This window comes from Sphaerodactylus townsendi, linkage group LG11, assembly GCF_021028975.2.
Source record: "Sphaerodactylus townsendi isolate TG3544 linkage group LG11, MPM_Stown_v2.3, whole genome shotgun sequence".
NCBI classification, from domain to species: domain Eukaryota; kingdom Metazoa; phylum Chordata; class Lepidosauria; order Squamata; family Sphaerodactylidae; genus Sphaerodactylus; species Sphaerodactylus townsendi.
In genome coordinates, this window is record NC_059435.1 from 57,394,088 (window position 1) to 57,407,616 (window position 13,529).

At 44.5% G+C, this 13,529-nt stretch overlaps 1 protein-coding gene across 1 annotated transcript in view; it reads right to left on the reverse strand.

Moving 5' to 3' along the window:
* Positions 1-194: 194 nt before the first annotated feature.
* The window catches only part of ARHGAP21 (Rho GTPase activating protein 21), a 60,287-nt gene continuing 46,952 nt past the window's right edge, over positions 195-13,529 (reverse strand). The window contains exons 12-24 of the mRNA XM_048510492.1: positions 12,620-12,684; positions 12,380-12,528; positions 8,854-9,002; positions 8,583-8,738; positions 8,404-8,482; positions 7,392-7,465; positions 7,210-7,299; positions 6,192-6,317; positions 5,961-6,002; positions 5,496-5,601; positions 4,643-4,774; positions 3,557-3,588; positions 195-2,749 (exon numbers count right to left, since the gene is read on the reverse strand). Coding sequence (XP_048366449.1) covers positions 1,037-2,749; positions 3,557-3,588; positions 4,643-4,774; positions 5,496-5,601; positions 5,961-6,002; positions 6,192-6,317; positions 7,210-7,299; positions 7,392-7,465; positions 8,404-8,482; positions 8,583-8,738; positions 8,854-9,002; positions 12,380-12,528; positions 12,620-12,684 — 2,913 coding nt within the window. The 3' untranslated portion in view covers positions 195-1,036. The remainder of the gene's footprint in view (positions 2,750-3,556; positions 3,589-4,642; positions 4,775-5,495; positions 5,602-5,960; positions 6,003-6,191; positions 6,318-7,209; positions 7,300-7,391; positions 7,466-8,403; positions 8,483-8,582; positions 8,739-8,853; positions 9,003-12,379; positions 12,529-12,619; positions 12,685-13,529) is intronic.

Consider the following 13,529-nt stretch of genomic DNA (forward strand, 5'->3'; position numbering starts at 1 on the left):
CTTTCAACTTCTTATGCTGGGGGAAGCCACTGATTTATTTATTCATTTATTTAATTTATATCTCACCCATACCCATGGAGGGCTCAGGGCGGCTCACAGAAAATCCAGTTAAAACCCAGTTACGTTGTTAGTCTAAATTGGAGGATTTTTTAAAGTAGTTCCCCTCTAGAATGACAGTCAGTCCATGCAAAGAATCACCAAAACAATTTTATTTTCCAGTGTTTTAAGTGGGTATGCACACAGGCATTATACAGGTTTGGAGTCATTACAGTCTGCATGCAGAATTATATTCTCAACAAAGAAACCAGTTCCATCCAGGATCCACTATCTACACGCCTATGTTACAACATTTATATCAAATCTGGTATCTGAGGAAAAGATACACATGGAGTATGTACATTTAAGTTACTTATTTTACAGAAAGATTAAAAATTCAAGTCACATAAAACTCAAAAAAACTGCATTAAAATTGGAATATAAAACTCAGAAATTCAACTGGAATGCCTAAGGAATGGAAGCGCTGTACCAACCTGTGCTAAAATTTGTAAAATGTCTCATGAAACGACTTATCATCTAATTTAACAATTATGGCACCCTAACAAACCAAATGAACTCCCCCCCCCCATGATGAGGCACTTGTTAGTGACTAAGCCCAAAAGAACATTTTTTTCTGCATACTAATGCCAATTGTCAGTCGTAAAAACCATGTACACATTACATATTTTGCATTAGATGCTTTGTTCAACATTTGTATGCAGCAATCAAATATACTTTTCTTTAAAATATATTTATTTATATATATATATGTATTTATATATATATATTTTAAACTCTCTCTCTCCCCTTCCCACCCCACCCACCCCCAAATGTTCTGCAGTATTAATGCTCTGTAAAGACTCTTCCACAGTGCATACTGATCAAATTTGATAGCTGCAAAATAACACAGTACAGAAAAGAAATATATACAGAACAATTGGGGACACATTAACAGTGAGGCCACTATTGAATTGCTGAAGTAGACATTTCCTCCTACATTTCAAAGACACTGGTAAAATCGAGATGTAACCACCTGGGCCCCAGATAATTTATGAGGATGGGCATCAACTACTGGACTGAAGCTACCTTTGTTCATGTTCTGGTAGCTTTCTCCATTGATGTGATCTAGTGGCTGGGGTGGTCCCAACACCGGGTTTCTAGGGACCACAGTCAAACTACCAGAACTACTGCTGTCCTCTGCCTGTGTCTCCGCAGGCAAAGAGAGCTCTATTTTCGACGGATCGGCTAAGCTAGCGTTCTCCAGTTGGGGCTCTCCTCTTTCACCCGTATTAAGGTCCGTTGTGCTCGTGCGTAAACGTTCTCGTGCAAGCCAGTCTGAAATCGAGAGGTCCTGTGCCGGACATTTGGGCTTCAGCCGGTTTACCGCCGAAGAGTCGCTAACCCTGTTTGTCTCTTGCGCTTTCCAGGCATTGAGAACACTGATTTCGGCAAAATCTCTCTGGCCTCCTAACGTATGCCTTCGCCTGATGTTCTTTCTCTTGGCTGTCTCTGCAGAACTTGATTTCTGATTGCTCACTCCAAACATATCGTCCGCAGAGGCCTTGAGCCTCTGTTTGAGGCGGTCGGTAATCTTGAGCCTCCACGTAGGTTCCTGCTTCTCGGGCTCGCTTTTGGGTGAGGTTGCCAAGCTACTGGTTGACTTTCCTTTTTTCATGATGTCAAACATTTTAGTCACCGACGGCAGCTCCTTCTCGCACCGGGCATCTCCGGAGCTTTCGCTGTCAGCTTTGTGTCTGGCTGACTTTTTCCTAGAGAGCGTGTCACATTCAATCAGTTTGTGTGAACTGAACAGTCTGCGGCTGTCCAACTTTGGCGTCAAGCTTCCCTCAGTGCAACTTACTTCGCTTTCCTCGGAGTTCCTCCGGCTGCCCTTCACCAGGTCTTGCATCTTCCCCCTGAACAGCCTCTCTACGGCTGAGCTGGCGGCAAAAACGGGGAAGTCGCTCTCGCTGTCTGTTTCCACGGGGCGACCTTCGCTAACCAGTTCGCTTCTCTCATCGTCAGCCTCCTCTCCTTTGCTCTCTGTCACTGACTGCCCCTCTGGGCTCAGCAGAGTGGAATCCAAGCTGGTCAGGTACATAGTAGATGAGGTTGTGGAGTAATCCGAAGTGCTGGTGCTGGAGCTGCCTGTTAAAAACTCACTGCATTTATTTTCAGGGTGAGCCAATTTCTTACTGGCGAGTCTCTGCAGAGAAGCCTGTGAAGAAGCGCTGAGCAGAGTGCCAGCGTCTGAGACTGTTTCTTCCATCTGAGTGGAGGCTTGAGAGACAGAAGGTTTAGTGCAGTCTTTCTGGGTATTCAGCCAAAAGCTGAGATTTGGGGATCTCGTAAATTTTTGGTGGCAAGTTGACGAGGGATCCTCCGAGTGTGCCCTCTCTTTCCTTGGCAACGGGTTTTCATCTTTGTTGGGTGTAGAAGATTTTCTAACACTGTTCTCTTTCAGAGCCGCAGCTCTCTGCTTTCTGCCGCCCATCTCTTTCTCTACCTCATGTTTAGGCCTGTCCTCTTTAGCTGAACCACCAAGGCAGTGATCCGCAGACTCCTTTTTGAAAAACACATTATCCAACTCCTCTTCGGAGCTGCTGGGCTGCGGTTTCTCTTTTGTTTTTTTCCGCTTGCGGCTAGCTGCTGCAAAGAGGGAGGACTTAAGCAGTTCCCTGCTATACTGATCCTTTCCAGATCCCCAAGAGCCCTGGATGAGAGACACAAATTGTAAAAAGAGGAACAGTAAAAATCACAGGTCAGAAAATGAAGACATGCTTTAACACACGATGGTGCATAATATTTTCGGCAAGGTTCCTCTGACAGAGCGGTGCAGTGGTTAGGGTGTTGGACTGGGATTGAGGAGACCCAGATTCAAATCCTCACGCTGGAATTTTGCTGGGCGCTCTTGGACCAATCACATCCACTCAGCCTAACCTATCAACCTATCAAATCATTCCCTCAAGTTCCCTATCCCCCAGGAGCAGAACTTCATGATTAGTAGGTTGCAGTAGGAGGACAGAGGCAGAAAACCACATCCTGCCATTGGAAAGCCTAAGCCCAACCAATTGATTTACCACCAGTAGGGTTCATGGGTAAACCCAGATCTCCCCAACCAAGTCCAACACCATCTACTGCTTCCCCCTGAACTGCCAACAACACTACTCAGACAAAACCTCACCCCAAATGCCCTACAGACATGACAATAGGTGAGTCTACTGCAAATACTTTCCTATTTCTCAGCAAACGACAATTTACACAAACTACAGCTAGCCTGAAAATCTGAACTGACATCATGAGCCCCTTGGGGAAGGGCGGCATACAAATTATATATATATATATGATATCACTGAGCAAAGTTTGGAATCTCTCTCCAACTTAAGCGGCTCTTCCCCACAATCTTCAAGGAATTCCACAGAAATAGCCTCTTTCAGCACTAATAACTCCAGTGGGGTGGCAGCAAAAATAAACCAGGCTCTGCCAAAAGTCAGCAAAGAACCCAAATGCAATGCGTTACCTTAGATTTTGCAGAGTCACTAGTAGTTGAATCTGTTGATAAATCAAAAATGAAACACTTTAGTCAACGCCGCTCAAGGCCTGCTTTTTTTTTTTGCTCTAGACAACGCTGAACATATGAAAGAAGACAAGCACTGAACAAAATGGGAGAGCAAACTGGTAAAAAAAATCAAAATAATCAGAACAAAGTCAGAGCTCACAAAGATGCAAGCTGCACCACAGAAAGCCACCGCCATGAAAGGATGCCGTGAGTTGTAGGCAGAATCAGCTCAATGACAGAAATGGCAAAGGAGCCCTGTTCTTCTAAACAAAACAGAACAGAAAGACTAGTTGGTATTCAATGCTCTAAGTACACAGCCCTGCAAAACCGCAGCTGAGAGACCTGTTCAGGAATGTACTCGGTACATTCCTGCAAACGCAATGCATCCATTGCTTTCAAGGAACCGCTGGCTACGTTCTGAGACAGCCCTCTCCCCAAGGTTCTTATCAAAAGTCACGTTTGTATTCCGTCAAACATGTTTGGGTGGAGGGTAAGGAGAGGTGTTTTGACATCGGGGCTTTTATCTTTTGATGCCCCGGTTTCACATTTAGGGGCTCCTCCGAGCTCCGTGGTTAGGGAAATTTGTTTTAATTTGTTCCTAGCTAGATTTCCACAGCTATCAGTTTTGTGCTTAGTCTAAAACAAAAAAAATCAAAGAAGCGCTATTATGAAATGAAAATGGACACCATCGTTTTACTCTCGCCAAAAAAAAAAAAAGGAGTCATACGGTTATAAAGGGGGTACGGAGGGGCTAACGCAGCACCCGGAAGATGGTTGACTTTGCCATTCTCCAACTCTCAGGGGGCTCCCCCCACCTCGGAAATAATGAGCTGAGCCCCCATGCCCTGCCCCTTTCGACACATGGCTAATGACTAGAAAGACTGGCGGACCATACCATGCTATTTCTCCTCAGGGTCTGCTTCAGAAATAACAAGAAACAGCAGAAACACTTTTAAAAAGTAGCATCGATCTGTTCAAAATACTCTTCAAAAGAAAAAAATTTTTACAGCACAGATCAAACTAATCCTTTGTGCATTCACAAGAAACGGGGGTTTCTGCAGACAAGGCAGCTACAGTGTGGGCAACAGTCCTCCTTCTTCCTACAGTTCCAGCCGTCCATCAGTGACATCACAGAGTCCACTAGTGACATCACCGTGTGATAGACTCCTCCCACTTCTCCTGTTTCAACATCAGGATAGAGGGACTGTTTCAATAAACAGCTGAAAAAAAGAGTCTTCTACAAGCTAAAATACAAACTAGAATAAGAGGGATAACATTTTGCCATAAACAACATGCTTGGATAGTGAACAGTGCAGTGGCAGTGTGGGGGGTGGGGGTGGGGAGTCACCGGGAAAGTTTGCAACCGCAGTACTTCGCCAAATGATAAAGACAGGTCATCGTTAAACAGGAGAAAGTCAAAGTTGAGTAAGAATATCCTATTAACAATATACCTGGGGGGAACGTGAGTTATCTGTCAAGCAAAGTTCACTTTAAAACCTCGATTTGCCTTGCTAACCTTGAAAATCAGCATTATTTGAGTGCGGAAAGTTCGAGCTTTCTGCCATCCCAACAACCGTTCACACAACTGCAGGTTATCTCGTCCACCTCATTGTAAGAATTATATGGAGCAATCACCATGGTTAATGACAGTAACTGTGAGCATGCTCCGTTGTTTTCGTTGTTGATGAACTGTCCCCCTCTTACACCAAGAAAACGTTCCAACCCATGTCACATGCAACATGCCCTACTGTGTTCTCATAAAACAAAAACACCTATAATCACTTTGAGAAGGAAAAAATAATAATCAAGTTATTAGCAAAGAAAGGATAATAGAAGAAGACTAAAACAAATCATTAGAAGATAAATGTTCTATCCTACAGACTGTCCAGGCAAACGTTACCTGATACATCTCCTGGAGACACTCCCGTCCTTCCAATGTTGCTGAGTAAGTGATCTATGTTTGGCACTGGCTGAGATTCTACAGTGTTTTCCTCCTGAACTGCTGTCTACAGTTAATAAACAAAGATCTCTTCATCATCGTTTCACAGTTAACGGGTTCAATATGACTTAACAGTATTTAGAAAGCTGTCAACTATTACCCCAAAACACAGCTTCCTCGGGAACTCTTACACACAAAAATAAAAAGCAGAGTATTGGGTAGGGGGTCATTGTAGAGGAGAAAGTCTACAAATTAACTGCACACTGTCCATTTTCATTACTATGTGGAGTAAAGAGCAAGTAAATTGCTTGGGAACAGCAAGTAACATATGGGGAAAAACAGGAGTTCATTTTAGAGATAACAGGGCTGAGAGGCCTAAACTAACAGGGAGGTGGAATCCGAAAAGTTTAAAGGACCAGTACTTACAAGAGGTTCTTCGGCATCATCTTCCGCGAAAAACCAGTCATGCTACAAGTTAAAATAAAAGAAGTGAACAAAAAAACCCCACCAAAGACACAAAAAGGTGGACATTGCAGAAATAAAGGAAAAGAAGGAACAAGCTGTGCAAAGGAGAAGAATCGGAGTCAAAGCTGGTCTAGCTAGAAGAAGCAGGTTTGACAGCATCATGTGCTTGGAAGATGAACTGAATCCACTTACTTTTTGGATAAGTGTTTCTACGATTTTGTATTGATCAGGCATGTGGGTAACCATGTGTGTCATGTTATCTTCAGATGTCCTCACAAGAGTTGGACCAAACACTATTGCCAGGTTTCTTGGTTCCATCTGACAACACAAAGAAAACATTGTTCCTTTGTCAGAACAATGAAGACTTAAAACATTCATTTTCTTTAAAAAAAATAAATAAAGCAAAAAACTGGTCTCCTCACTGGGAACCGGATTTTGTAAACCCTTTTCAGATATTTACTCCCCAGACTAAGATGTCAAATTAACAGCAAAGCAGGTCTCTGTAGGCTACAGGTTAGACTAAGACCTAGGACAGCTGGGTTCAAATCCTTGGGCTTGTCATGCTTTCAGCCTAACCTTCCCACGGCTGTTGCTGTGAAAATAAAAGGGCAGGGAGGATCTAGCTATGCTACCTTGAGCTCCTAGAACAGGGGTCTGCAACCTGCAACCAATTGGGCATGCTGGCAGGGGCTGATGGGAATTGTAGTCCATGAATATCTGGAGAGCCGCAGGTTGCAGACCCCTGGTTTAGGCTTTCCCAAATCCTCAATCCCTATATGGAGTTCCAGCTGGTGGGAAAGATGGCATGGAAGCCCAGAACATAAAACTGTGCAGTGAAAACACAGCAACGCATCTGAAATTTCCCCCTCTTCTTCCCCCTTGTCTTCGGCTGGGACGCTCCTTTGGCTCCCTTCCCCCACCCCTCCAAAAGGGCAACTGGAAAGCAGGCTAGTAAGAGGCATCATTGCTTAGATTTGATGGTTCTCTAACAGGTATATCCTAGCAGTTAGCATGCTTGTCAGCACTGTCGCGGTGGGGGAAATTCACTGGAGTCTACCAGGAAACTCACATGTATTTATTCTCCTCCCCGCTCCCTTCCCTGGTCATAAAGCCACAAATGCTCCGGGGCTCTGCTTTATATATCCCCGAGAACCACACAGCCACCAAGGCTCCACCCACTCATTAACGTCAACCTGTAGGTCAACTTAACCTTGTTCTTCTCCGAATTTTCGGCAACAGTCTTTAGATGGGCAGACAGGAATTTGAGGGTTTCATAATGATGTTCCGGCAAATCACGGATCTGAAACACATGATTTTAGCGCAGAGTTTAACAACCATGCCGATAATCAAAAATATTACACCAGATTGTGTACATATCTAGAATCAGCATACCAGCCTTTTTAATGTTTTCAGCCGTTCCACGGGATCTTCCTTTCGGTTGGCATCGATGAAATCTGCATATTTGTCTGATAAAAAACAAAAACTACTTTATTGCAAGCCGCTCTGTACAGCCATCCCAAGTTCCTTGTCTTTCTTTAGCCCAGCGATTCCCAAACTTTTTCGGGCTGTCACCCCCATGGCTCCCAGTTCTAGTCTCATTCATAATTTTAACAATCCAGTTGGTTGAAATGCATTCATGAACACTCACATGCTGTACTGCCTCAGCCCTTCCCCCAAAATAGACAAAATACTTGCCTACTCCAATAGCTAGGCATAATCTCTGGCTTTCATGACAATGTTGCATGAATTTAGAAATTGATATGAAAATCAGTCTGAAATCAATGGCTTTAATCCTGTCCAGAAGGCCACAAGAACTTGGCCTCGGTTCATACCTTCTGGCACAGCTACACATTTGTGGATTCTAACATGACAAGTTCTCAAGCCTAGAAACTCACCAAGGAAGGGAAACACAAACCCAACCTATCAAATAAGTCAGAAACCAAAGGGCTGAGAAAAGCTGAGGGAATATTAAAACCTTAAGTATAAGATAGAGCTGCTGTATCTTTTTTTTTAACCTGTTTGCTGCTGCCTCTTTGGCAGCAACTCAATGCACAGAATTGAGAGGAGGTGGGGCTCTTTCTGGCAATGAGTGAAGTGATGAAAAAAGCTTTGCCTGTCTTGTACGTGTGTGTTAGGCTGCTGTAAAAGACACAGGAGCAGGGACAGGTGGCATCTTCAGTTCAACTTTGAAAGACATGGAGGAAGGAAGGAAGGAAGGAAGGAAGGAAAACAATTGTCAATTAAATGGATATTCTCAGTACCATATAAACAGATATGTTGGGCATAAACTGGGTATTACTTACAAATTAGCAAACCAGTTATTAAGTGAGCCATCACAGACAATTTTCAATATCAGGTGGTTGTGTTTTCTTTAGGGGTTTTGGGAAACAGAAAAAAATATTACCATTAGTGAAGAGAGGCTCTGGAAGTTTCCTGAAGAATGATTTCAGCAAACTACTTATGACATTCAAGTCTCGCCATTTCTACAAATCGAGAGGAGAGAACATTCTTATCAGACTGCTCACAACATCAGCTTTGAAAGAGGGGGGGGGGCGGGAGGGGGGTGGAAACAGAATCACTCACATCATCCTGAATGTCGATTTCAGTCACTCCTTTGTTGAGTTCTTCTTGCATGCTTGAGATTGCGGCGTTGTTTCCAGGAACCCTGTAAATACCTGTATACTCAAGGCCTCTCTCTTCAACAAGCTTGCAGCATACATCAACGATAAGAGGAATATACTAGGAAAAAACCCAGAGACAAGAGAGCGACTTTGCAATGTTTGTGTTGCAGCATCTTGTGAATTCAAGGAGAATTTTCAAGGCAAAACTGTTGCTGTTGTTGCACAGCCGATACCTTGTTGCTTTGAGCTGGGGGGCAGTCATCCAGTCGGACTCCAAAGGTCCCAGCTGCAGAAGGCTTCTTCTCAAAAGGTTTCCTCATGATATTGGGGATGTTTCTTCGCCATGTACCTTTGTCTTTTGGGGGGCTTGTCTCATCTTTTTCTTAAGGAAAGGAAAGCAAAAAGGGAAATGGGTTTTTTTATGGTTAACTGAGAAAAGACTGGATGTGATTGATCTGTTAACTGGTACTCTCCTTCAAAATTAGAGAAGACACAACAGAAGCAGATTAACCACATGTATTATGTGGCTTTAACCTATTTGGAGAAGTTGTGGTTGTTTTACCGACAGTAACTGAACTCTCCGCTCTGGACCTTGACCACAACTGCGCCAGCTTCGAACTACAGCTTCAGCAACTAATACCAATTAATACCACCTGCCTCTGAAACAGGAATCCATTTGTTGAAGGCTTTCACAGCCAGAATCAACTGGCTGTTGTGGGTTTTCCAGGCTGTGTGGCCGTGGTCCAGTAGTTTATAATCCTAACATTTTGGCCGTGTCTATGGCTGATGTGGATCTCTCCATGGCACAAAGAGAAACACACCTCTGTGCCACGGAGAGAAACACATCACATTGTGACATACCTTTGACAATATCAGCCATAGATGAACGTGAAATGTTAGAAGCAAAAACTATCAAACCATGGCCACACAGCCCAGAAAACCCACAACAGCCAAGAATGCATTTCCTTGGTACTAGAGTCAATTAAGCCATGATGCTGCACATACAGCTCATCACAGGTCACTCTACAACAATAGCAACCACACTATATAAAGTGGTGGCGAACCTATGGCACGGGTGCCAGAGGTGGCACTCAGAGCCCTCTCTGTGGGCACATGCAAACAGAGTTTGTCGCACATACATCTAGGCTGGCCTGGGCCGCTGGGCTCAATTATTAGTATTAAACCTAAGACCTAGTTTTTGCGAAGCAGTGTAGGTAACCCTGTTAAGAGCTGCTAAACCCCACTGATTTTCATGCAAAGAACTAAAGCACGATTCTTAACCTGGGAGTAAGCTCAGTTGCTGGCAATGGGGCTTGCTTCTGAGTAAACCCTCCTAGGGTTGTGATTCACCCGTTGGAAGAGTTGCACGGTTGCTTCCAAACAAAGCCACCAACTACCACCAAGCTTACTCATGAGTAACGCAGGTTAAATTGCCGTGTTGGCACTTTGTGATAAATAAGTGGGTTTTGGGTTGCAATTTGGGCACTCGGTCTCAAAAAGGTTCGCCATCACTGCTATATAATGTCTGTAATCCAAGCTGGAGAAGTTGGGAGTCTAAATTTTTTGTATTGATGCTGTGATCTTCACCTGTAACAGGTCAAAAATCTAACAAATTTTTGTTCTCTTGATTCAAGCACACCTTCTCATCATTTGAAATTTAAAATGCACAGTATCTGAAATGCATTTGCATCTGTACAGTTGATGGTTTTCATCATCATGCAGCAGCCAGCCCACAGCTGCTGTTAGGGCACGCTAGAAACTGATTGCCGGAGTTGATGGGAACTGCAGTTTTCTTCATCTTCCCGTTCAGTTCGGGAGTTCAAAAATCTACAACTGCCATCAACCCTAGGGGGAAGTTTTGCTTGGCAAGATGGGGAAAGTAATTTACAAAGAAAGACAGAAGGCAGTGAGGACCTACATTCCATGTGTAAACGACCATCTCTTTGTGGCAAGTTAGTCAGCTCTTCTGGAAAGGTAATTGTTATGGGCTTGGAGGGAAGGGCGGGGCAGAAGCATAGCAAGGGGGAAAAGGGCCCAGTGCACCGGTGCGTCCTCCATTCTTGTCCCCCCCCCCAGAACGCCCTCACCACATCCCCATAAGGGCGTGCGCCCAGTGCGTCGTGCACCCCCACCCCCTTGGAGGGCGGGGAGACTAGAAGGAAGAAGATGGGCTTCTCTCTGCGTGCATGTGCAGACATGGGGGCATTCTGCAAGCGTCCCAGATTTTCACAACTGGTCACTGGACATTTTGCATGTGCACAGACACACACACACACACACACACACACACACACAATCAAGCAAAAATTGTGATCCAACAAGAACGACCCTGCGACAAGTGAAAGCTTACCACACGTGAGAGAATATTTCTGATCACGTGGCTGTGAATGAAATGTAATGGCTTTGCTGAATATCACGAACCAGACTTCAAAAAGGTGGACAGAGATTTTCATGCGAAAACAGCTGCCACACCCACTTTGACATCAAGGACAACATTCCAGTAACCAAATACAGCTGCACTGCATGAGTGTTTGAGTTGCCTGCAGCTTGCAAAGAATTCCAGCCTGATCTTTGGGGCAGTGCAGAAACATCTTCTGTGGGGATTCATTTCCTTCTGAGGAAATTAACGAATCACTTCCAACATCAGACTTCATTCACAAACTCTCAATTTAAGATTTTATGTATTCAAAAGGATGGGGGGTTCATTAGATAAAGCTAGGAAAATAACATTGGCAACAGTAAGCCTGGGCCCACAACAATAGTCGCTGTGACAAATAACCAAAGTGTAGTTTCTGGCAGTGAGAGAATGACAATTCTGTTTTCTGCCCCCATCCCGCAGGCTTCGCTTTCCCATTCCCTTTCCCTCAACCCTGTGGGAGCCCTCAACATTGTGTGAATCCCAATGCTTTTTTGCTACTCCACAGCAAAGTCCCACCACCTCCCAAATCACCTTGTGCATAAAACTCCCAAAACAGATCACACAAAATAAAGTACATTTTGAAGGAGGTGACTGAAACAGATGACCACAAGATATTAGAGAGCTTAAAACACAACTGAACGTTCAAATCTGTGTTTTTATATGTGATAAGAACAACGTTAAGCACAGCAAGCTGATCTACGTCAGAGGAGTTTCCCTATTATTGCCTATGAACAGACGAAGAAGCTCGGAAGCCCATGGAACAAAAAAAGAGAAGAGTTTGTACTGATATACCCCCACTTTCTCTCCTGTAAGGAGACTCAAGGTGACCTACAAGCTCCTTTCCCTTCCTCTTTCCACAACAGAGTTTGTGAGGTAGGTGGCTCAGAGGCGTAGGTCCAAGGGGGCAGAGGGGTGCACGATGCACCAGGCATGTGCCCCTGGGGGGGTGGCGAGGGAGTTCCGGGGGCAGGACGGGGGGATTCCGGGGCAGAGGACGCACCCGTGCACCAGGCGCTTCCCCCCCTTGCTACGCCTCTGGTGGGACCATTGAGCGAAATCTCGCAAGAACTCGTGACTTCAGCCTGCAAGGTCACCCAGCAGGAATGTAGTGGAAGTGCACGGAAACACACCTGGTCTACTCAGGATAAAGCCTTCTGCCACTTCCAGAGATGTGAAGAGTGGGGAATCCAAACCCGTTCCCTCCCCAGATTAGAATCCACCTGCTCTTAACCATTACACCTGCTAGCTCTCCAGAGAATCTTATGCGCACCAAGTACCTTGACCCTCATCCCCTGGCCTTCCCACTGGACTGGAACTGGTGATCCATGTGGCATAGTTACCTTTAGCAATGAATTTCCTTTCAGATTCCTCCTTCGGGGAATGTGGGCTTTGGGTCCTTTGCTCGCTCTTAGCACCAAGGAACGTCTGCCTAATGCTTAAGCTCTGCCGAGGTGTTTTGGGGGACGGCTCTGTTTTGCCGCTGGAAGTGCTGGGGGAAAAGAAAACTCACATTATTCAGGAACAGGGGGACCATCCTAATCAGGCCATGGCATCTCTTGCGTTGCATGCCAGCCACTTACCTCATCATTGTGCTGTACTCTTTAATCCTTCGGCTGATGAGGTCCCTGCTGGTCACCCCGGTGTTCTGCAAAAAAAAATGAGAGCTACGTTGCAAATCCTGATTTCGAACAATTCCAGCTGAGGTTGATCAAGGCCCATTCAGTGGGTAACCCTGTGATCCTCAGAAAAAAATGTACTTCCCCCATTACTGGTTCTTCTGAGGGGATTGCTAATTGTGTTTGCTGGCTGGCTTACTTGCATGGTACAGAGAAGTGCAGCTGCACACTTCTGCGACACAGAGAAAAACAACAAAAACAGAAACTGCTTCCAGATTAGCCCTGTGTGTGCTGAAAACCTAAACTGAAAAAAGGAAACAGGAAAAAGCATGCCTTTTTGGCACGCACAGAGGCAGTTTTAAAGGAGTTTCTTTCTCTTTTGTTTCTGTTTTACAACACAAGGGTCTGTTTTGCCTTGGGTGCCTCTGTCTCAGCATTAGGGGTTTGTGTACTTGTTGGATTTAAAGAAAATTCCCGACAATAAACACAAAACCAGCAAGTATGAATCTCATTTAACTGTCATTAGACTTCCCAGAGTTGAGGTTTTGCTTCAAAGAGAAATCTGATGAAGAAGGATTTAGATTCTATTGGAAAATCTGTCCTAAGAGAATTTTGCGGTCACGCTTTTGTTTTATATGCTAAACAATGAGGATGACGGTCTCTACGGGTGTACCACAATTACCTGTGTCCTGAACTGAACCTAGCTTTAAAGAAATATTCATGACTAATGCTAAAAGGCTGTTTAAACATCACAATGTATTTCTGCAGATATCTACCTATCAATTTAATGATGCATGAAAATGCATTACGAAAAATGAAAGATCTTCTTGTCACGTTCTTATGATAGATCCTCCTCCTTGAGGACAATTCTAGT